Source organism: Leptodactylus fuscus, chromosome 8, assembly GCF_031893055.1.
Source record: "Leptodactylus fuscus isolate aLepFus1 chromosome 8, aLepFus1.hap2, whole genome shotgun sequence".
Classification (NCBI taxonomy): domain Eukaryota; kingdom Metazoa; phylum Chordata; class Amphibia; order Anura; family Leptodactylidae; genus Leptodactylus; species Leptodactylus fuscus.
In genome coordinates, this window is record NC_134272.1 from 88,983,833 (window position 1) to 89,006,965 (window position 23,133).

Sequence of the window (23,133 nt, forward strand, 5' to 3'; positions counted from 1 at the left end):
TATGTACAAGAATATAACTACTATAATACTGCTCCTATGTACAAGTATATAACTACTATAATACTACCTCCTATGTACAAGAATATACTACTATAATACTACTCCTATGTACAAGAATATAACTACTATAATACTACCTCCTATGTACAAGAATATAACTACTATAATACTGCTCCTATGTACAGGAATATAACTACTATAATACTGCTCCTATGTACAAGAATATAACTACTATAATACTACCTCCTATGTACAAGAATATAACTACTATAATACTACTCCTATGTACAAGAATATAACTACTATAATACTGCTCCTATGTACAAGAATATAACTACTATAATACTACCTCCTATGTGCAAGAATATACTACTATAATACTACTCCTATGTACAAGAATATAACTACTATAATACTGCTCCTATGTACAAGTATATAACTACTATAATACTACCTCCTATGTACAAGAATATACTACTATAATACTACTCCTATGTACAAGAATATAACTACTATAATACTACCTCCTATGTACAAGAATATAACTACTAGAATACTGCTCCTATGTACAAGAATATAACTACTATAATACTGCTCCTATGTACAAGAATATAACTACTATAATACTACTCCTATGTACAAGAATATAACTACTAGAATACTACCTCTTATGTACAAGAATATAACTACTAGAATACTACCTCCTATGTACAAGAATATAACTACTATAATACTACCTCCTATGTACAAGAATATAACTACTAGAATACTGCTCCTATGTACAAGAATATAACTACTATAATACTACTCCTATGTACAAGAATATAACTACTATAATACTACTCCTATGTACAAGAATATAACTACTATAATACTACTCCTATGTACAAGAATATAACTACTATAATACTGCTCCTATGTACAAGAATATAACTACTATAATACTACTCCTATGTACAAGAATATAACTACTATAATACTACTCCTATGTACAAGAATATAACTACTATAATACTGCTCCTATGTACAAGAATATAACTACTATAATACTACTCCTATGTACAAGAATATAACTACTAGAATACTACCTCTTATGTACAAGAATATAACTACTATAATACTACTCCTATGTACAAGAATATAACTACTATAATACTACTCCTATGTACAAGAATATAACTACTAGAATACTACCTCTTATGTACAAGAATATAACTACTAGAATACTGCTCCTATGTACAAGAATATAACTACTATAAGGGTCAGTTCACATGTGAACCGTCCGCGCGGGTTTTGACACAGAGAGAGACGCGGCGAGCCGCGTCTCTCTCTGGTCAAAACCCGCCTGCCGCGACCATCGCGGCTTTTCCCTCCTATGTTGGCTCAAATGAACGAGCTGATATAGTAGGGTGCTGCCGCCTGAAGATAGGACATGTTGCCTCTTTTCTCCGCTAGTAGCGGCCTGCCGCTAGCGGAAAAAAGAAGCCCGGCGGTCTGCATAGACCACCATTATAAAGGGGTGGATTTTGAAGCAAAATCCGCCCCTTTGGCCACATGTGAATTAGCCCTAATACTGCAATTCCTACTATATGGAAAACTGCACATGGCGTCTCCCAGCATGAGGACGGACTCCGAAGTTGTTCTTAATAAAACTTAGCTTTTATTATTTTTTAGCATACAGCTGGTTACAATGACATTAGTGGCGGTGGGGTCGGTAGACCAAGGCCTACGCGGTTCGGAGCATTGGCTCCTTATTCATGGCATACAAACCATCTACATGCACACCAATATAAAGGATAAAAACACTGCCCGACCCTCCCGACTGACAGGAAGGTCAGTAAGTTAATGATATGCATACAGGTGGGAAGACACCGAAACCATAAGTCAGCGTATTCAGAATTGCTGCAACATAAATAAATGAATATACACAGTAATCCGAACATGATATCAGAGCAAAATATGAAATATGTATTAAATGCCTATCTCCAGTATTTGAATTATTGATTTAATGAAATCCATAGATAAATAAATAATGTCTACTAAAAACATTTATGAAACCACTGCACAATTATAAAGGCTGACATCCTATGTCTATACATGTAACATCAATATGACAAAGGCTTGCTGGGAAAACGGGGGTGAGGATATAAAACATTCCGGTGCAATCCATATAATAACGCTTAGGGCACTAGTTTCCCTTAACAAAGATGGCGTTTGTGGGAATGCACGCATGCGTGCTGGATACATATCTTTCAGTATGATGAGTGCGCATGCGTACCAATGTGCTTTATACTGAAAGATATGTATCCAGAACGCATGCGTGCATTCCCACAAACGCCATCTAATACATATAATTTCATATTTTGCTCTGACATATCATGTTCGGATTACTTTGTATATTCATTATTTATGTTGCAGCGATTCTGAATACGCTGACTTATGGTTTCGGTGTCTTCCCACCTGTATGCATATCATTAATGACCTTCCTGTCAGTCGGGAGGGGTCGGGCAGTGTTTTTATCCTTTATATTGGTGCGCATGTAGATGGTTTGTATGCCATGAATAAGGAGCCAATGCTCCGAAACGCGTAGGCCTTGGTCTTCCGACCCCACCGTCACTAATGTCATTGTAACCAGCTGTATGCTAAAAAATAATAAACGCAAAGTTGTTTTTTTTAAGAACAACCTCGGAGTGTGTCCTCGTGCTGGGAGACGCCATGTGCAGTTCTCCATTGAGGACAAGTTATCTACGGAAATAACATTGTTGCATCAGCGATTCCTGGGCGCCGCTCACCGTTTCTAGATTGCAGGGCATGTAGTGTTATTTGTCTCATGTTGGATTGCAAGCACTGCTTTCATATATTTGGGGCTGTTTGTCCTTGTTTTGTATTGTGGATACTTCCTACTATAGCAGCACCTGATGGTTACATTGTATCCCCCACCCCCATATATATACATATACACCACTACGGCCCTGACTGGGCTCCTGGACGTGTCCTCCATGTGGCGGGCTCTGCCGTCGGCTTCAGCCCTCACATATGCTGTGTTATTATGGAGTAACAACATGGCCGCCAACAGTACAATCTACAGGAAACGCCCCCTGCTGGTGAGTGCACTAAGATGGCCTCCAGCCTGCGCCGCATAATGGACACGCCCGCCCCATGTCACATGACCCAGCTCGGATTCTATTGGTTAGAAAGCGGCTGGGACCGGAAGTGACGCGGCGCGCTTTCTCAGCTTAGCTGCGTGGTTGCTAGGAGAAGGGAGGCCGCCAAGCCCGGGAGCGGCGGACGTTGTGTGAGGCCGGGCGGCGCGGGGACTCGGTGTCCTGTGGAGTGGGTGAGTAGTAGACGGGAGGTGACCGGAGATATGGAGGGGGTTGTGTGTTTAGGGTTTCTGAGGGGTCACTGATTAATAATGGCGGCAATGGCCCCTGTGTATAGCGCCCCCTTTCTGTACTCAGTTGCTGTATCCTATCCAAGCTGTGTAGTGTTGTTTGAGTCAGGCTGGGACTTGTAGTACCTCAGTGTTGTGTGGTATAGATGCCGCACTATTGGGGGTGACGGCCTGCTGGGTTCTATCTTCATTATGGGCATATTAATATGCTGGGACTTGTAGTACCTGAGCGGGTGACATGCTTGGTGAGAGCGGCTAATGCCATGTGGGCTCAGGTGGACTACAACTCCCAGCATGTGCTTTGGTCACATGTCCTAAATCTGCCCCAGTCTATATTTAGGCACAGGCTGCAGTACCGCGCGGTATCCTGCAGGGGTCAGCAACTTTAGTCACACCAGCTGCTGTAAGACTACAACTCCCAGCATGGCTGATGGAAGGGAATGGAGCATGCTGGGGGTTGTAGTGTCACAGCTGCAGTACTGCGTGGTATCCTGCAGGGGTCAGCACTTAGGTGCACCAGCTGCTGTAAGACTACAACTCCCAGCATGGGCAATGGCTGATGGAAGGGAATGCAGCATGCTGGGGGTTGTAGTGTCACAGCTGCAGTACTGCGCACTATCCTGCAGGGGTCAGCACTTAGGTGCACCAGCTGCTGTAAGACTACAACTCCCAGCATGGGCAATGGCTGATGGAAGGGAATGGAGCATGCTGGGGGTTGTAGTGTCACAGCTGCAGTACTGCGCACTATCCTGCAGGGGTCAGCACTTAGGTGCACCAGCTGCTGTAAGACTACAACTCCCAGCATGGGCAATGGCTGATGGAAGGGAATGCAGCATGCTGGGGGTTGTAGTGTCACAGCTGCAGTACTGCGTGGTATCCTGCAGGGGTCAGCACTTAGGTGCACCAGCTGCTGTAAGACTACAACTCCCAGCATGGCTGATGGAAGGGAATGGAGCATGCTGGGGGTTGTAGTGTCACAGCTGCAGTACTGCGTGGTATCCTGCAGGGGTCAGCACTTAGGTGCACCAGCTGCTGTAAGAATACAACTCCCAGCATGGGCAATGGCTGATGGAAGGGAATGGAGCATGCTGGGGGTTGTAGTGTCACAGCTGCAGTACTGCGCACTATCCTGCAGGGGTCAGCACTTAGGTGCACCAGCTGCTGTAAGACTACAACTCCCAGCATGGGCAATGGCTGATGGAAGGGAATGGAGCATGCTGGGGGTTGTAGTGTCACAGCTGCAGTACTGCGCACTATCCTGCAGGGGTCAGCACTTAGGTGCACCAGCTGCTGTAAGACTACAACTCCCAGCATGGGCAATGGCTGATGGAAGGGAATGCAGCATGCTGGGGGTTGTAGTGTCACAGCTGCAGTACTGCGTGGTATCCTGCAGGGGTCAGCACTTAGGTGCACCAGCTGCTGTAAGACTACAACTCCCAGCATGGCTGATGGAAGGGAATGGAGCATGCTGGGGGTTGTAGTGTCACAGCTGCAGTACTGCGTGGTATCCTGCAGGGGTCAGCACTTAGGTGCACCAGCTGCTGTAAGACTACAACTCCCAACATGGGCAATGGCTGATGGAAGGGAATGGAGCATGCTGGGGGTTGTAGTGTCACAGCTGCAGTACTGCGCACTATCCTGCAGGGGTCAGCACTTAGGTGCACCAGCTGCTGTAAGACTACAACTCCCAACATGGGCAATGGCTGATGGAAGGGAATGGAGCATGCTGGGGGTTGTAGTGTCACAGCTGCAGTACTGCGTGGTATCCTGCAGGGGTCAGCACTTAGGTGCACCAGCTGCTGTAAGACTACAACTCCCAACATGGGCAATGGCTGATGGAAGGGAATGCAGCATGCTGGGGGTTGTAGTGTCCTCTGCAATCATTAGAAAGGCTGATGGTTTCTGTAGGGGAATCATTAATACCATTCAGGACTCTGGGAAAGCAGAGTGGTTCCTGCGGTATCCTCAGAGCTCACAAGTCCTAGGTTTATGTTGCTCTTATGTTGTATGTAGTGAGTGTGTTCTCTCAATATACATCAAGAGCGTTCTAGCAGAATGTGAACAAGGTGCGAGAGGTGTCGTCATAACTGCGGACACTCCAGCTTTTGAGTGTACATGGTGTATACAGCAGCGAGTATATCCCTGAGTGCCGTCCTGTGCTCCATACACTGCCGGTCCTCTGTTAGCTCTGGGCGAGCCATGGCTTAGGTGAATAAACCTTTGTGGTGATAGAACTGTGTTCCTTTGTTCAGGGTCATGTTATAAGGTGGCGCTCTGCTCTGCGTGTTCTGCCCACCTGATACCCAGTGCAAACACAGAACACAGACATGTTATTAGCCGGTCGTCAGGAACACAGAAGGCGGCTGTTACCGGAGACGACTTCTATCCACAGTGATCACAATGCAAGATTATCCCAAGGCTTGCCTGGAGATCGCAGATAGAAAATAATGTCCTGCCCAGTCATAGGTGTTCACTGTGGATATATGGACGGGTGTGAAGTTCTTATTTACAGTGATATTCCATTAGCCAAGACTGGGCGTCACTCAGGATCAGCACACAATAAATAATGTAATCTACAGTGCTGGCCAAAAGTATCGCCCCCCTGCAGTCCTGTCAGATAATCCTCGCTGTCCCCCAGATAATGATTACAAGCACAAACTCTTTGGTAATATCTTCAGTTATTTTTCTTGCAATGAAAAAACACAAAAGAGAATGGAAAAAAAAGTCAAATCATTGATCATTTTACACAAAACTCCAAAAATGGGCCGGACAGAAGTATTGGCGCCCTCAGCCTAATACTTGGTAGCACAAGTGGATGTTAGTCGAGGTTCTTTATCCACCATCCGCACAATCTTGCGGTGAGATCTCTGGTCAATGTTTCTTTTGCGTCCACATCTAGGGAGGTTAGCCACAGTGCCATGGGCTTTACACTTCTTGATGACACTGCGCACGGTAGACACAGGAACATTCAGGGCTTTGGAGATGGACTTGTAGCCTTGAGATTGCTCAGGCTTCCTCACAATTTTGCTTCTCAAGTCCTCAGACAGTTCTTTGGTTTTCTTTCTTTTCTCCATGCTCAATGTGGTCACACAAGGACACAGGACAGAGGTGGAGTCAACTTTAATCCATTTCAACTGGCTGCAAGTGTGATTTAGTTATTGCCACCACCTGTTAGGTGCCTCAGGTAAGTAACAGGTGCTGATAATTACACAAATTAGAGAAGCATCACATGATTATCAAACAGAGCCAATACTTTTGTCCACCACCTTTTTTTATGTTTGTTTGGAATTATATCCAATTTGACTTTTTGACAATTCTTTTTGTGGTTTTTCATTGAAGACAAATTAAATGAAGATAATAATACGAGAGTTTGTGATTGCAATCATTGTCTGGAAGAACATGAGTAGAGTTGAGCAAGTACTGTTCGGATCAGCCGATCCGAACAGCACGCACGCATTGAAATCAATGCACGCAGCCGACACGCGGCGGGTTAAGCTGCCGTCAAACCGGAAGCACCAGGTGCTTCCATTCATTTCAATGCGTGCGTGCTGTTCGGATCGGCTGATCCGATCAGTACTCGCTCAACTCTAAACATGAGTATTATCTGACAGAATTGCAGGGGTGCCAATATTTTTGGCCAACACTGTATGTATGCAGTGACTGCACCAGCATAATAGTGAGCGCAGCTCTGGAGTATAAGGTTCATTCTTATAAAAGAGATTTCTGATAAGATGGAAGTTGCTCAGTACTTGGATATATGTAGGACTATTGGACTATTCAGCTTTGATAAGTTTAGGCCGGAGCCTCAGTCAGGTTATAGCTATTCCTTCCGGCCCACCCTACCACATACACAATCACTTTGCACTTATCTGAATGTGGCGATGGGAATATCCTACTGACAGAAATTTCTACCAATGATTTCTCCTGAGAAAAAAATATTTAGCATTGAAATTCAACATGCCCGTCCTGAAATTCTTTCCCCTGACCTCATCTGTTGGGGCAGATATTAGAACAGGGTGACTGACATTACAGTCTGACGTTCCTCCTTGTGTGTTTTGGAGCCTTTAGACCTTATTATTAAGACTATGTAACATCTTATTCCCTTTTCTGCATTGAGAACACATGCATGCTCAGTCCAGCCCAGGGTGCCTATGTAAGGCGGTGTTGGGTGTAATAGGCCCCTATAGGCACATCCTTATCCTTTTGCTCCTAAGACCTAGTTCAGCGGTTCTCAACCTGTGGGTCGCAACCCCGGGCGACCAAAACACAGGTTTCACCTGTAATGGACGCGTGTTCCAAATTGAATGGGGTCACCGCAACATGAGGAACTGTATTGCGGGGTCACGGCATTAGAAAGGTTGAGGACCACTGACCTAGTTGGACCATTTTCTGGCTCCTGTCCCTTTAATAGTGCTGTGCTCTTTTCTTTCACCTTTTGCTTTCCCCAGTTGGCACATGACCTGGATTCCTATGTACATTTGTCAGCTGCTCCTTGTGTATGGGGGGGGGGGGGGGGCAGGGAGCGTTCCTGTTATAACACTGACGGTACTTAAGCTGTTGTAAAGCTTTAATCCACCAAGAATTTGGTTTTGCTACTTATAAAGCCGTGTTCTGCTGGCGGCCACGCTGCTGGAATCCCAATGAGGTCACGTCATGAGAATAAGAGCGGCCTCACAGCTGGATCTGAGCCTGTCGGCAGCCTGAATGTAATGCGCTGAGTCAGAGGAACAAGCGCCATTTACTGCAGCGTCTGCTCCTTCGGTTTCCATTACTTTGCTAAAAAACTGTCAGTAGGACATCGTAAATGAGTTCTCAGAAAGTCCCTAATGACATCTGTAGTATCGGCTAGTAATGTCTGATCGCCTCCATCTGATCGGTCTCTGGGGATCGCCTACATTGTAATACAGTAGGGATAGTCAATTGGCGGACCCATAGTCCAAAGCGGTGCCACCAGTTGTCTGGATCCCACTGATGCCGCCATACATTATACTATGTTATCTGGAACAATATGCCGTATGTGGGAGCTAATGGGGGCTTATACTGTGGGGCGGGGGTCCTAAGGAGTGTAATAATGTGAGGAGAAAACTATAGGTCACTATGAAATATGGAGAGCACAAATGGGATGGCCTATTGTGTAGGAGACTCTAAACTAGTGCCCCCCCTACTCAGTATAACACCTCGCTAGCGCCCCCTACACAGTATAATGCCTTGCTAGTGCCCCCTCCCACTCAGTATAACACCTCGCTAGTGCCCCCTACACAGTATAATGCCTTGCTAGTGCCCCCTCCCACTCAGTATAACACCTCGCTAGTGCCCCCCCTACTCAGTATAATGCCTTGCTAGTGCCCCCCCTACTCAGTATAACACCTCACTAGCGCCCCCTACACAGTATAATGCCTTGCTAGTGCCCCCTCCCACTCAGTATAACACCTCGCTAGTGCCCCCCCCCACTCAGTATAATGCCTTGCTAGTGCCCCCCCCTACTCAGTATAACACCTCACTAGCGCCCCCTACACAGTATAATGCCTTGCTAGTGCCCCCTCCCACTCAGTATAACACCTCGCTAGTGCCCCCTACACAGTATAATGACTTGCTAGTGCCCCCTCCCACTCAGTATAACACCTCGCTAGTGCCCTGCCACTCAGTATTATATTGTTAATTGGCCCCAATAAATTGTTGACGGAGCAGCGACCTCTGTACAGCCAGGCCCCCTGATCTGCGGGACTCCCAGTGATGAGACTCCTACCTATCAGTAAGTTGCCCCCTATTCTTTGGATAGGGGTAACCTCTTCTAACTGGAATACCCCTTTAGGGTAAGTTCACACTGAGTAAACGCTAGCTTATTTTGTAGAGTAAAATTACACTTGTAAAATGTCATTGAAGTCAATGGGAGTCTTATTTTTACACGTGTATTTTGTGAATGCACCCTTAATGTGTAACTACAGTTTAGGGACCTTTAAGTAGCAGCAGACACCTTGCTCTTGATATTATTGGAATCATTTCCATGAAGTCCATCTTCAGCCCGTATCCTAGCCGAGCTGATCTTCTGACGGCGTGAAGTGCGCTGCTTGATCCCTGACTTACCATTTGTCAGACATTTAATCCGCCTGCTGGAAATCCACCCTCATTAATATGTCAGGAGCGGCGGAAATAATGAATTAGTCTTGTCCTAAGCTCGGCTTTGTGTAAGTCTCGTCAATGCCGCACTAATTGACCTCCGCTCCGGTTTCCGTGTTTACTGTCTTGTGTGACTTTATTACCTATCAGATGTGAGGTTCGGCCATGTCTATGCATCACACAGGGCTGCACGTGTATATACATATTATACACACAATGTAGAGATCTGACATTTATTACACATTGCAGGGATGTTCTCTGGCATCGACATTATATACCGAGCACTGTCATCTTTGCCAGGATTCCCCCGGGTGCAGGAGATCTATCAGATCTGGTAGTTTCGGCACAGATATCCCTCCAATGTCTGAAGGGAAGGCCTTGCAGCTGACAGTACAAGGCTATGGAAGAATACTGTCAAGGGGGCGTACCTCATAGCTCTAAGGCCCACCTTTCTGACCGTAGAGGGATATTGGCGCCAAAGTAAACATCATTGATTATCTCTGGCACCTAGCCAAGCCGACAGTGCGCTGAATTTAGTTTGGTTAAACATCGAACAGCGTTAAAGCAAATCGCTTGTCAGTTGCACAGAAAACATTACCTCTGTCTAGTGGTTTTTAATGGTCCTAGACAGAATTAGTCAATCTACAAACCATGTCCGAATCCTTGTCATGGCCGATGCCGGATGAGCCGTATCACTGCACTACCTGGATGGAGTCATTGAACCCAGAATTTTGATGCATATTTGCTAATGTAAACCAGGCTCTCTTGTCAGACGTGGCAAAAAAGGATCTAAAATACTATTGCAGTGCAAAACATGTCGTCCAGTTCCTGCTATTTGCTCTCTCTATAGAAATCGCAGTCTTGTGATATTAACCTCTTCCTTGCTCGTTGCAGATGAAAGGTTCCACCAAAGAACAATGAAGCACTAAGGAGCGTGTTTGTCACACTGGACTACTATTCGGGGATGGCCATTCATGGCATCAGTAGAGGCGCAGTTGTATATTTCTGACTTTAAAGGAGACGGCCATCAGAAGCTGACTACTACTAATCCAGGCACTCTTAAAGAACCTAAAAGTAACAGCCCTGCTGCAAAACTCTCGCCCGGCTGGAAGTTGAAGAGGGAACATGCCCATTTGGCTCGTGATCACCAGAATGCTTACTACAAGTTCCCTTGCCCTTACTGTGTGTTCTCTGAGCCCAGCAGGCCAACAACACCTTTAACGCCTTCTCCACCGACTGGACGACACTCGCTGCATGACTCCCTTGAAAGAACACTGGTTTTCCATAGGACTTCCAAAAAACCCTCAACTCCTTCCATAGGTCCAAAGGTAGAAAGTCAGAGGAATATCTCCACCCGATTTAGGTATCCACCTATCAGGCCTTTCCTTAAATCTGCCAAATCAGAAAGTGCCATGACGTCGTCTTTGGTAGATCAGTTCCACCTGCCAAGTGCAGCCGGCGAGCTCCCGGACGTTGGCATCAGAAGACCTTCCAGTGTGGCGGCCAAGCTGACCTCAGATCCTTCCAGGCCGGCCTTAATCACCAACTCGTTCCTACGACCAAACAGTGCTAAAGTGCCTTTGCATCCACACATAGACAAAAAGAAGATGCCTGCCCCCCCTCAGGTTGGAGCAAAGTCTGTTTCTTGGTCTTCTGCTGAGAGAGGAGACTTCGGCCAACCTAATAGGGTGGTACCTTCACGTCATCACACTGGCATTCGTGTCGGGACCGCTCCTTCAGCCAACACCGTGGAGGGCACAGCCAATGTAGAGGAAACTACATGGCACCTACTTGAAAATAATAAAGGTGCCACCTCTCCCCATAAAGGTGTCCAACTCACTGAGGCCGTGAGACGTTTGACCGGAAGTCATTTGCCTGTAAGATGTGAAGCACAACTTGAAATTTCTACTAAAGCTGTCTGCCAAAATGAAGGGACGTGTGCCAGCAGCGCACCCGCACAATCATCCTTACATCCTGGCCACCAAATAGACCTTGCACCTCGCAGCCTGGCATCAGAGGGTCCAGACCATAAAGGTGATGCCACCATCTGCAGCCAACAATCCAGTGCCCACCTTGTTGCCATGGAGGGTGACGTGTGCCTCCTTGATACCTCTGATCATCTTCAAACCTTGAAATGCGAACCCCTAACCCCAATGGCTGGAGAGACAAATCATCAAGGGAAGATAACTGTGATGGCTTCTGAGATCTCGACAATACATTGTAACAAGTCTTGTGAAGTTGTAGCAAATCCCCTTGAGTAAGTCGCGCTCCATGAAAGGGTTATTAGAATAGCGGGTCAGGTTGGCATAAGGGGGTGAAGGGTTATCTGCCTTCCAACAAGTGGACTAGGGACCCTCCTTATCATGATTGGTGGTGGGGGACCATCAACAATCCTGTGGGGTAGATTAATGGGAACCAATCTGGTAGTTTGAAACCACTTCACCTCCAACATACTTATATACAGTTCAGGGTCCCAAACCTGAGTAAAGTGCAGCCTCCTGCCCTATAATATATAATGCAGCGGTAGGTGGTCTTGGAAGTCTGAACCAACCAATCTTTTCTCCAACTTAGTAATACTGTGCCAAACTGTGAGCAGGACGGTGCTGAGGAGGAGCTCCCTGAAGGCTTGTACGACAGCCAGGAGGAAGAGGAGGATGACGAAGGTTTGTGTTTTCACATTGACTTCTCTTTCATTCCCATAACTGAACCTGCCAGTGTTCCTGGAATGATGTTTGTCAGACATGTACATGTAACTCGTATGTATTCACTGTCTTCTAATCCAGATCCTGCCATTATCCAAGCGTCCTCCGCTACATCATTTACAGACGCATCCAGGTAGGTCTGTGTACTGCGGTGTAACTTACATGGCATGCCGGTCTCATATCAAGGGGTTTTCAGACCACCCAAGACCAACATAACTCAGCTACACCTATTTGGTACAAACTGGGCACCCAGTATATGGAATGGCTGTCGTGAATACTTGTATCCTGTACCCTGGTTATCCCTGCAGTGAAATCTTAGGCCAGCTCCTCTATATACTACACCACACAGGACAGGTCCTCTATATACTACACCACACAGGACAGCTCCTCTATATACTACACCACACAGGACAGCTCCTCTATATACTACACCACACAGGACAGGTCCTCTATATACTACACCACACAGGACAGATCCTCTATATACTACACCACACAGGACAGCTCCTCTATATACTACACCACACAGGACAGTTTCTGGTTCAGTGTTATTACCCATGTGTGTTTCAGTGCTCATACTTGTTCAGGAGTTGTAACCAGACGAATGGGATAAATGTTTGCACGTTTTTTCTTTTCACTTTCCTCTTGGCTGGTAAGCCATGTATTAGTACTGATGATAATGCAGATGTTTGTTTCTAGGCAGTGTACTCAGAGTATGGACCCAGTGCCCTCAGATGTGGATTTAATTGTGAGACCCGCCCTCACCCCGAGCCTGTTCCCCAACATGTCCCCAACTATTTATTTTGCCACTCAGGATGAGAAGGGTAAGATCCAACGTTCTGTGGCCAACGGTCCGTCCTGTGACATTTATATGGACCTCCGACATATCCATACACCTATATTTTGTCTAGTCAAGTATGATGGTTACGTATTTGAGCCCACCCTTAAAGGGGTTGTTCGGGCTTAAGCTTTTTACGGCCTATCCTTAGGATGATCGGTGAGGAGATGACAGCTGGAGCCATGTGATATGCTGTAGCTCACCGACCATTGAAGTCTGTGGTAGTTGAGCTAGTGCGACAGCACCTGTCAGCTATATAGGGATGGAGCTGATTTATTTGGCTTTAAACCCCCCCCACCGATCAGACATTTAGCAATCGGGATAGTTCAGACAACCCCTTTAGAGACAACGTGCACTTCAATGCATTCGATTAGCAATACACAAAAAGTTAAGTAACTTTCAAATCGTTTTATTGTACAAATCCTCATCCCGTTTTTGGTACACAGCTCCTCTGCACTGCATGATTTTTTTACCTCCATGTTCTGTAGGTTAATGCTTTTTATGCTTGTTTGTGTTTCTAGTGGATCTTTTGCCTTGGCCTGAAAGAAAACTGCTGAAATGGAAAATTAGCACCGTGACCCCAAATATAGTAAAACAGACCATTGCAAGGTCCCACTTCCGGGTCACCAAAAGTGAGTAAACTTTCTGACACATAGTGATTGGGAATTGTTGTCTATTTATACCCACGGTGTTCTTAGATCTTCAACACCTGTTGGCCAAGCTCTTTTTGTTAGCTATTCCTTCCAATCCCTGCTATACACATGCACACTTGGTTCAGTCAAGCTTCATTTGGGTGGGAACGGGTGCAGGAGAGTAAGCCAATGCCAGGGAATAAAAGATCAAGAATCAAGTATTACAATCCTCTGAACTGCCAGCGGGGAAATAGTATCACGCCTTGGCTATGGAAATCAGTTCATATTCCAGGTCCTCTAAATTTCCGTGTCGTGTACGTCGGTGTTTAAGATGGAATATTGTTCTGTAAGCCGCAGGGCCTTCTCCATTAGCCTGTCACTGTATTATATAACAGATGGCTCTTTCTTACAGAGAATCACGATTGGTTGGGTTGCTGGGGTCATCACATGAAGTCCACCGGCTTCAAAGCTATCCGAGGCTACCAGAAGGTGAATCTCCTACAGTAATGGGTCACTCCAGTTTTTTTTTTTTTTTTGTCCCCCCCCCCCCCCCCCCCCCTCTTGTCCTTTTCTGACCTTTGTTCTCTGGTGTCCGGCAGCTGAACCATTTCCCAGGATCCTTTCAGATCGGAAGAAAAGACCGCCTGTGGAGAAACCTGTCCAAAATGCAGGTTCGCCACGGAAGGAAAGAATTCAACTTCTTCCCCCAGTCCTTTGTTCTGCCTCAAGACTTCAAACTGCTTAGAAAAGCCTGGGAGGAGGGCGGAACGCGGCAGAAATGGATCATAAAGCCGGTACGGGATGACTCTATCCAGTCAACTTTTTGCTTTGCAATTTTATGAAACTCCTCTGCTATTGTTCAGATCTGTCTCCGATTTATGAACGCTGAGACAGGGTCCACGTGGGACATTCTCGTAGTGTATTAGCCATTGTAGACTTGCTGTCAGGTCAGCGACGTGCCTATATAGCAACCCATTCAGGAATATTGTGTGGTTAGGATTGGCGTCCATGTTGCTAGGGTTGTGTGTGTATCTCTCTCAGATAAATAGGTTTCATACGCTCCTTCCCATTTGACAAAAGGACTTGGTTCCAAGATGGCAGCTTTTAAAATGGTTGCGGAGTTGGACACCGCCACACACTGATTTGCTTCCTTTGCAACTCGCTACACACAGGATGGCGTTCCATCCACTTATTCCGGCGTCCTTATTACCTTTAGACCACCCTGTACATGATTTTCCATGACGCATGCTGTATTGTATAGGGCAAATCTAGATATACTGAATGAACCCTAAATGTTATTGTCTTTAATTCCCTTTTAGCCTGCATCAGCCAGAGGAATGGGGATCCAAGTGATCCATAAATGGAACCAGCTTCCGAAGAAGAGACCGCTGCTGGTACAGAGGTAATGCCCTTGTCTGAATCTAGTGGCGGCCTCATGGCTGGATTGATATCCTTGAATATCTTTCCATACAGAACGGTGCCCATATGGCCGCTGTTGTCTTTCTCCTTTTGTCGTTTCGCTATTTTGGTCTGACTATTCAGACTACGTTCATACGCAGCAGATTTGGTGCAAATAATTATTTTCCATTCAATGGTGCTTGCGTAAATCCATGCGCTTGCAACAGAAACAAACCTATTCGGATGCCTAAAACCGATTCTTTAACAGCACATGTTTTGCAATGAAGCCGGCGTGTGTGAACCCTCTATTTTTGTTCGGCTCTTTTACATGCACATGTCTCTTCCACCAGGTACCTGCACAAACCCTACCTCATCAGTGGCAGCAAGTTTGACTTGCGGATCTATGTTTACGTCACTTCGTATGACCCCCTCAGAGTGTACTTGTTTACCGATGGCCTGGTGCGCTTCGCCAGCTGCAAGTAAGTTCTTTATTGTGAGGTTTTGTGTTACAATTATTTCTTATACCCTCTAGAGCTCTGGTACCTAAATATCTGGCTGTCCGAGGAGGATGCTGCTGGGAGTTGTAGTTTTGCAACTAATTCAGAGTGTCAGGTTGGAAGTCCCTACTCTAGAATGAATTTCTGCACCCAATATTAGACAGTCCCTTAAAGGGGTCATCTACTTTCTAATATTGGTGGCTAGGCCATCAGTATTAGATCTGTAAGGGTCCAACAGCCGGGAACCCCTACGGATCATCAGTTCTGTGACGGTGTGCTGGGAGCCATGATTCTCACTCGCTGTACAAACTGGAGCAGCAGCTTTTTGTAGTTCATCGCTGCCCCATTAAACTCTATCGCGCTGTCCCAGATCTGTGGGGGTAATGAAAAGTGACTTTGACAAAAATCGTGCCCTACATTATAACATGAAGGTGGGCATTTGGGTGGGGGTTAAAAATTCTGATATGTTCAGCTTGACCTGTTTTCTAATAGTTTATGAAGTAGCTCCATTTCTTATCTAAACCTATGACATTATTAGAATATTTTACTGAAGTTAATGGGGCCCTCTACTGGTCAAAATGTGTAACTTTCTGCAAAGTCTCATAAATTATTATTTAGTGGAATGCCAAAGTAGAGCCTTCGCTTTCCACTGCGACTTTACTCACTGATTTGCCTCAGACACAATGGGCCCTATCGGCCTGGGCCTCGCACTGCGGATTCTTTGGTAGATTATAGGAATAGGAGGACGACGACTACCCCAGGAGGACACGACGCTCTGCCCTGTGAGCTCCATAGAATCACTTTGGGATTTTTCGCTTCTCTCTCCAGGTATTCATCATCCATGAAAAGCCTCAGCAACAAATTCATGCACTTGACAAACTACTCTGTGAATAAGAAGAATGTGGATTACAAGGCCAATACAGATGAGTCTGCCTGTCAGGGACATAAATGGTATGTGCATTGGGTTTTATAATGGGAGGTATAAGGGACGGGGGCTCCCCTCTCCCTTACTTATACCTATATCCTACTAGTCCTATCCTATCCTTCTTACTACTACTACTAATAATATATAATATAAATGTGAAAGTTTGTGGGTTTGGATGTTTGTTACTCAATCACGCAAAAACGGCTGAACGGATTTGCATGAAATTTGCCACATTCATAGATAGGAACCCCGATTAAAACATAGGCTACTTTTTATCCCGGTAAATGACATCACTACACAACCACAGTGAAGGAATTTAGGTTCGCACAACACTAAAGGACCTGTGATGACATCATCACAGGTCCTTGAGCCAGTCTAGGATAGGATCATGCTAGGTAGTGGGCGGAGCTATATAGGATGAAGCTAGACAGTGTGAAAGCTGATGAAAATGGAGTCTCATAGAAGATCCGGAGATTACAGAACATGCAGGCTGTGTGTGGGCAAGAGGAGTATATCGGGTGTAGAGTTTCAGTGAGTACGACAGGGAATGTGGTGTTTTGCCTCTGATGGGGGAGGGGGGAGAACTTTGGCACATTTCAGCAACATCCGTTTAGCCCTTTGTAACACAGAAATTGCTCAGACAGTCACATAACAAAACCCCTAAAATCACAATTGCCCGATGTAGTGGTGCTGTAGCACACCTCTGTAGACTCTCCATATGCAAGCATGTATATACAGCTGGGTATCCTACGCATATGTAGCAGAGTCGAGACACGGGAGCAGGCTGATCGAACTTTGGCACATTTCAGCAACATCCATTCAGCCCTTTGTAACACACACACTGACATAAGAACACCCCTCTAATCCAAATGGCCAGATGTAGCAGAGCTTGGGCAGCGCTGTAGCACAGCTGAGTACGCTCTCCATATGCAGAGATGTACATACAACTGAGTATGCTGCGCGTATGCAGCGATGTAGCCGAGATGCAGGAGCAGGTGGATCATCCACAACAGAAATTAGCTAAATATAAGCGGCTCAGCGCCAACACCAACTTGCAGATGAAGTTGCGGGCAGATGCTAGTCTTTCATAAAATCTATAGGGTCGATACGATTGAGATATGTCTGACCTCTCCCTACAGGGCACTTAAGGCGTTGTGGAGCTACCTCAACCAAAAAGGATTCAGTAGCGACAAAATCTGGGAGAAGATCAAAGAGATGGTGGTGAAGACAGTAATTGCGTAAGTCACCATGGGTAATAACTTTCTGCTTCGTGTCCTATCTTGGTATTAGACGGCAGGCAGGACCCTCCTCTCTACTGTCATTGAGTGGAATCATTAATGGGGTCCTCACGGCTCAGACGCTTTCTGCAGGATCTCCATAGAGGATCCCTCACAGAGCCCAGACGCAGCAAATACAGCTGAGAGAGTTTGGTTTGTGCCTCTTCCCCGTCCCTAGGTGCAAATCCACAACAGCCCTGGGTCAGCCAGTCATTAAAGCCACATATAGATTATAAATATGGAGCAGACGATGCCCCCCAGCCACTCTCTGGCCTCACCCGCTTTATGAGAAATGACAAGATCAGCACAGAGTGGCGTCAAATACTTGCACATCACCGATAACCTGCCGTTTTGGTGGCACTTTTTTTCACATAATAGATCTGACGAATCCTTACAGAGTATTTCCGGTTACACAGTGGATTAGTGGAACGCGCTGACCCTCCCTCCATCTTCACCTTCCCCTTGACCTGTCTATTCTCTCCTCTACTGACATTGGCCATTCTTCTTCTTCTCTTCACAAATTACATAGTTACATAGTAGATGAGGTTGGATAAAGACATGAGTCCATCAAGTCCAACCTATAACCCTACAGTCCCTACAGTGTTGATCCAGGGGAGGGCATAAAACCCCATGAGGCTCATGCCAATTGCCCTATTTCAGGGGAAAAAATTCCTTCCTGACTCCAAATCTGGCAGTCAGTATAAAAACCCAGGATCAAATTGCTGCAGATTTTCTTTTGTAAGGAACCAAAAACCCTTCTCTAGTCTTGTATAGAAGGGTTTGTGCGGCTGAGATTGCCATTGGCATTTTTAATGCTGTTTTTTTGTGTTTTATTCAGCTCTGAGCCTTATGTGAACAGCCTAATGAAGATGAATGTCCAGAACCCGTACAGCTGCCATGAACTCTTTGGATTCGACATCATGTTGGACGAGAACCTGAAGCCGTGGGTTCTAGAAGTAAACATCTCTCCAAGGTAACCTATGTGGCTAATACCAGTGGCATGTAAGGAATCTTCTTGGCTCCTCTGTCACATGTAGCAGGTCTTGGTTATTTCCAACAAATATGACTTTAATTGAATATGTAATGTCCAGTTTTGAAGTCAAGATGGTGGAGAGTTAGTGTATAAAGTGAAGCTCTCCATGGCCCAGCGCCTTGCTTATGCTGTCATGTACTATCCCAGCCCCTGTGACGTACCTGCTCCTGTCTGCTCAATGCTGAAGCCAGGCGTGGTAGTCAAGCTCGGTATTAAAGTCTTCTGGCTGAGATCTTCACCAATGAGCGCACACTCAATCTCAGCACTGACCATGGCAAACACTGCACACACTTGGCATTTCACTGGGGCAGAGTATTACAGCATAATGGAGGTGATGGGGCGTGGAGTGCGTGACGTTATATACACTAGAGCTCCACCCCCAGATTTACATATTTGATATGCAGATATGACATAAAGTAGAAATCATGGGACTGGGAGGGTTTGGGCTGTCAGAAATTGTATTCAACACTACAGTCTGCCTCTCCACCGCATCAAATGGCTGATAACAGGGATCTATAGATTGCATTTAGCTGCAACAAATGATATTAATGATAGTTCAGAGTAGGTTAACGCTGTTTCACGTGAACCTGTTGGTGCTATTTGGGACACTAAACCACCCAACAGGTCTTTATGGACTGAAGGTTTAATGTCCCAAATGGCCCTCTTTTAATGCCATCCGTGGCCAAGTATACTTCCTTGCATGTCCTGTGCAGTTCACTGAAGAGCTGCGGATATGCCGAAGGACCTGTTGGTGGTTTAGTGCCCTGGATCGACCTGACCGGTTCCCTTTAAGCCCATTTATACTCCCTTTTACTTGCTTTCTCTATCCAGAACAGCATTGGTTCTTCCATTTCTGATGTTGTCGGTTGTATTAAGTTGTTCTACTTGGCCAGGCCTCCTGTCGGTACATGGAAATGTTGTACTGCTGAGGTAATGAAAATATCTAGCAGCCTTTAACTACACGGCAACTTCCAGATGTCCTCTATATACTCTGAGGAACGTGGCAGCAATGCTAGTAATGCTGTATAGGATTTACAATTTAAGGGATAGGACTCCTCAGCTCCTGCACTGACCACTCTGTTTCTACAATCCATCCACACGTTCAGGGAAGTTACATTACATCTTTCCTCTATTTTTTTTTATGTATACCTACAATGGAATTTCCTGCATTGTAATCTTGTCAAAATAAGTCAAAACAAAAATGTCATGTGTGAGAATTACATTGTGTGTTCATGGCTCCCGGTCACGTTCATCTCTCTGTCTCACAGTCTGCATTCTAATTCCCCGCTGGATGTGAAGATCAAAGGTCAGATGATCCGAGACCTCCTGAATCTGGCCGGCTTCCTGCTCCCCAATAAAGATGGCACATGCTCCAGGTGAGTGCAAGGTGAAGCCTGTCAGAGGTATACGTCCGGGAGAGTTACATCAAAGAGCTTCAAATTTCCTGAAATAATTACAAGTCTAATTCTATTCGTTATGAAGTCGCCCAATAAAACTGGATGTCTATGTAAATGTATTGTGATGTTTTATTGTTCCATTGCACCTAATGTAAAATATCTTTTGTTTTCCATTTACTACTCCTGTTCAGATCCACATGTAACCCTGTGTAGTCTGATCCTGCAGACACATCCCTTTCATCTGTCCCCAGCTTCTTGCAAGGATACCGTGTACAACAAGTAAGGGACAAATGCAAGATAAGGATGACTGCCGGTATAGACTGCCATTGATTGTAGTCTGTAATCATGGAGACACATAGGTCTGCTTAGAAGTTCTATATACAAAGTGTTGGGAGCAAAAATATATGTATAGGGTGCAAATGTGGACACGGGCTTTCAATAGTTGTTACTTTTTGGGTTTTAAAGTGTCTTGGGGAAGGATGGCCGATCAGCAGAGACTGTGAATGAAGAGAAGACGAAGCGCGCACATTATCTCAGCCAGAAGCTTCCCGATAAGGTAATGCACGCTATCGGTAACCTCTATCCGCCATGTTATTGTACTGTGCGGTAACCTGTGAGTTAATACGGCAGCCTGTCTGTCCTGTAGGATCTCTATGCCACAGTCCTGGACCAGCTTACTCCAGAGGATGTGCGGGTCCTAGCGGAGACTGAAGATGAACTCTCGCGCTGTGGACAGTTCGAACGTGTCTTCCCTTCCCCCATCTCCTCGCGATATTTGCGCTTCTTTGAACAGCAACGTTATTTCAATATTCTAACCAACCAATGGGAGCAGAAATACTACGCCAATAGGGAGAAAGGTAAGCGGCTGGTCAGAAACACTCACCGAGCCTGGCAAGGTAGTAGTCTGGTGGTACACGGAGAGTTGGCCGCTCGGGTGGAAGGTCTCCTCCTTTCACACCTCTGGGGCTATGGAAGCGGACGAGCCCAAGGCCACCTCTTCATTTGTTCCACATCTGGGTACAGTGACTGCTTCCCCTATGCAGGTCAGGGATTGGGGGCCTCCATTCTGCAGAGAGGTGCAAGTTTTAAATTTGTGGAATCCTTAGATCATAAATGTCTACCCCTTTAATTTAAAGGGCATATCACTCTACATTAAAGGGGTTATCCTGGGAGCAATATAGCTTGCCGATGTCCTACAATGGTTAATCTTTTATAACTAATGTAGACCCCAGAGCCCCACTTATTTTTGTGGAGAAGGACAGAATTCCTGGTGTGAGTCACATGACCAACTCCATTTTACTCAATAGTCCTGCAGCCCGAGTAGAGGGGAGCTGGTAAGAATCGGGAGACAGAAGAACGAGTTCTGCCCTCCACAAAAGTAGACAGAGGTCCCGGGGACTGGGGTTTGTATTTGTAATAATGCCTATTCAGTGCCAGGAATGCAGTGTTGTCCTATATTACTCCCCAAGTATCATTTTTAAGCTGTGCCATTCCCTGAGCATGGCGTTCTCGCTACACCATTGAATCTGACAGCGGATTATTTGTTCATTAGGGCGAGAACTACTGACAAGCCTGTGCCTGATGAACTATCACACCGGGGCCGCCCCACACTCCTCACTGGTAAGTAGACTCTTGGCACTTATTTTACCTTCTACTTGGGATGGTACAAAGTGGGGTCCGCGTTGTGAATGATGATTGAAGGCTTCTGCTCTATCTCAGTGGTCACCGCAGAGATCTCCGGGTCACAGTGCGACGTGTCTCAATGGCTGCAATAAAGGGGATTCTACAAAACCCAGGTCAGTGGTTACTGCCTGTAATACGTGGAGACAGTCACATGACATGACTTTTATCCCTTGTTTACAGCATCGGGCATAAATGTGTTATTGCAGGGGTCAGACCACTGTCATTTCTGTGGGAACAATGGTGCTCATGCTTAAACACTGCCAGAGATCCATGGATGGTGACACATACATAAATATAAAATTTGTGGGGAAACCCTTTAAGGCTAAGGCCCCACCTAGCAGGTCGCAGCGGGAAAAACCCCAGCAAACACATTGCGCTTTTTCCTGAACTGTTTCTCACAGTCTGCAAAGTTTTCCTCTGCAGACTTTCCGCATTAAACCTTATGATCAATTTGGGACAATAAACAATGCACAAGGTCCTTATGGACCGAGGAGGGGGGTTTTGTGTCCCATATCGACCTGTAATAAATTCTGGCACAGGCACATCTGATTTAGGACCTCTTCACAGATCTCTTCCCCTTCGCCTGTCGGGCCCTTTATTAAGACTGGCATACGGTATACACATTTGGTTTACTGTCCCTTTTAAGATTTTTTTTTTTTTTATTTGCATAACTTTTTTTTTTTTTTTTTTTAATTTTTTTCTCCCCATATCTGCAGCAGATTGCCCCCTTCCACAGAGGAACAACCGAAACCATTCAGGCCGTCCCCGGTCCATCAGAGTCCTGCAGTCCATCAGCAGCAAGACCTCAGCACCAGCCCCCTCCTCGCTCATATTCTGTCTAACGTGCCAGAATCTGCCTTGGTCATGTGATGAGCGTTGCTCCGCCTTCTCCGCCCCGCTCAAAATCTACCTCAATGGATGATGAGTCTCGTGTGTACACTGACAAAGACCTCTGTGACAAGGGTGCAGGGCAGGTTGTGCTTCCACAAAATGCAATACAGCGAGGCGCCAGGGGACGGGATTTCCTACATATCCTCTATTTTTCTAAAGTGTTAGGACTCAGTAAGTGCCTGGGATGAAAGTGTCCGATGAGAGTTGTCATCCTTTTTGTGTAACGTTGCCCTATATTTTTGGTTATAGGGACTGTCTTTGACTTGTTTTGTTTCACATTCATCGGGAACCTTAGTCCTCTGCACAGTCAGGTCTGGAAGGGTTACAGGAAGGCATTTTGTTGTTTCGT

The 23,133-nt window shown here is 45.8% G+C and overlaps 1 protein-coding gene across 3 annotated transcripts; it reads left to right on the top strand.

Moving 5' to 3' along the window:
* The first annotated feature begins 3,233 nt into the window (after positions 1–3,233).
* TTLL4 (tubulin tyrosine ligase like 4) lies at positions 3,234–23,133 on the top strand. 3 transcript variants are annotated; one of them, XM_075284584.1, is made up of 19 exons: positions 3,234–3,337; positions 10,406–11,768; positions 12,083–12,174; positions 12,295–12,346; positions 12,913–13,037; positions 13,573–13,683; positions 14,096–14,172; positions 14,283–14,477; positions 15,003–15,085; positions 15,432–15,560; positions 16,407–16,529; positions 17,643–17,741; positions 18,619–18,753; positions 20,082–20,189; positions 20,676–20,766; positions 20,857–21,067; positions 21,763–21,830; positions 21,930–22,006; positions 22,610–23,133. In XM_075284584.1, exons 2-19 carry the CDS (start codon positions 10,486–10,488, stop codon positions 22,761–22,763), a joined length of 3,213 nt encoding a protein of 1,070 aa, XP_075140685.1. In that variant the 5' UTR covers positions 3,234–3,337; positions 10,406–10,485; the 3' UTR covers positions 22,764–23,133. The 3 variants fall into 3 exon arrangements, with proteins under 3 accessions (XP_075140685.1, XP_075140686.1, XP_075140687.1); XM_075284585.1 differs by having other exon boundaries at positions 22,613–23,133; XM_075284586.1 differs by lacking the exons at positions 20,857–21,067; positions 21,763–21,830; positions 21,930–22,006; positions 22,610–23,133 and having other exon boundaries at positions 20,082–20,200; positions 20,705–20,753.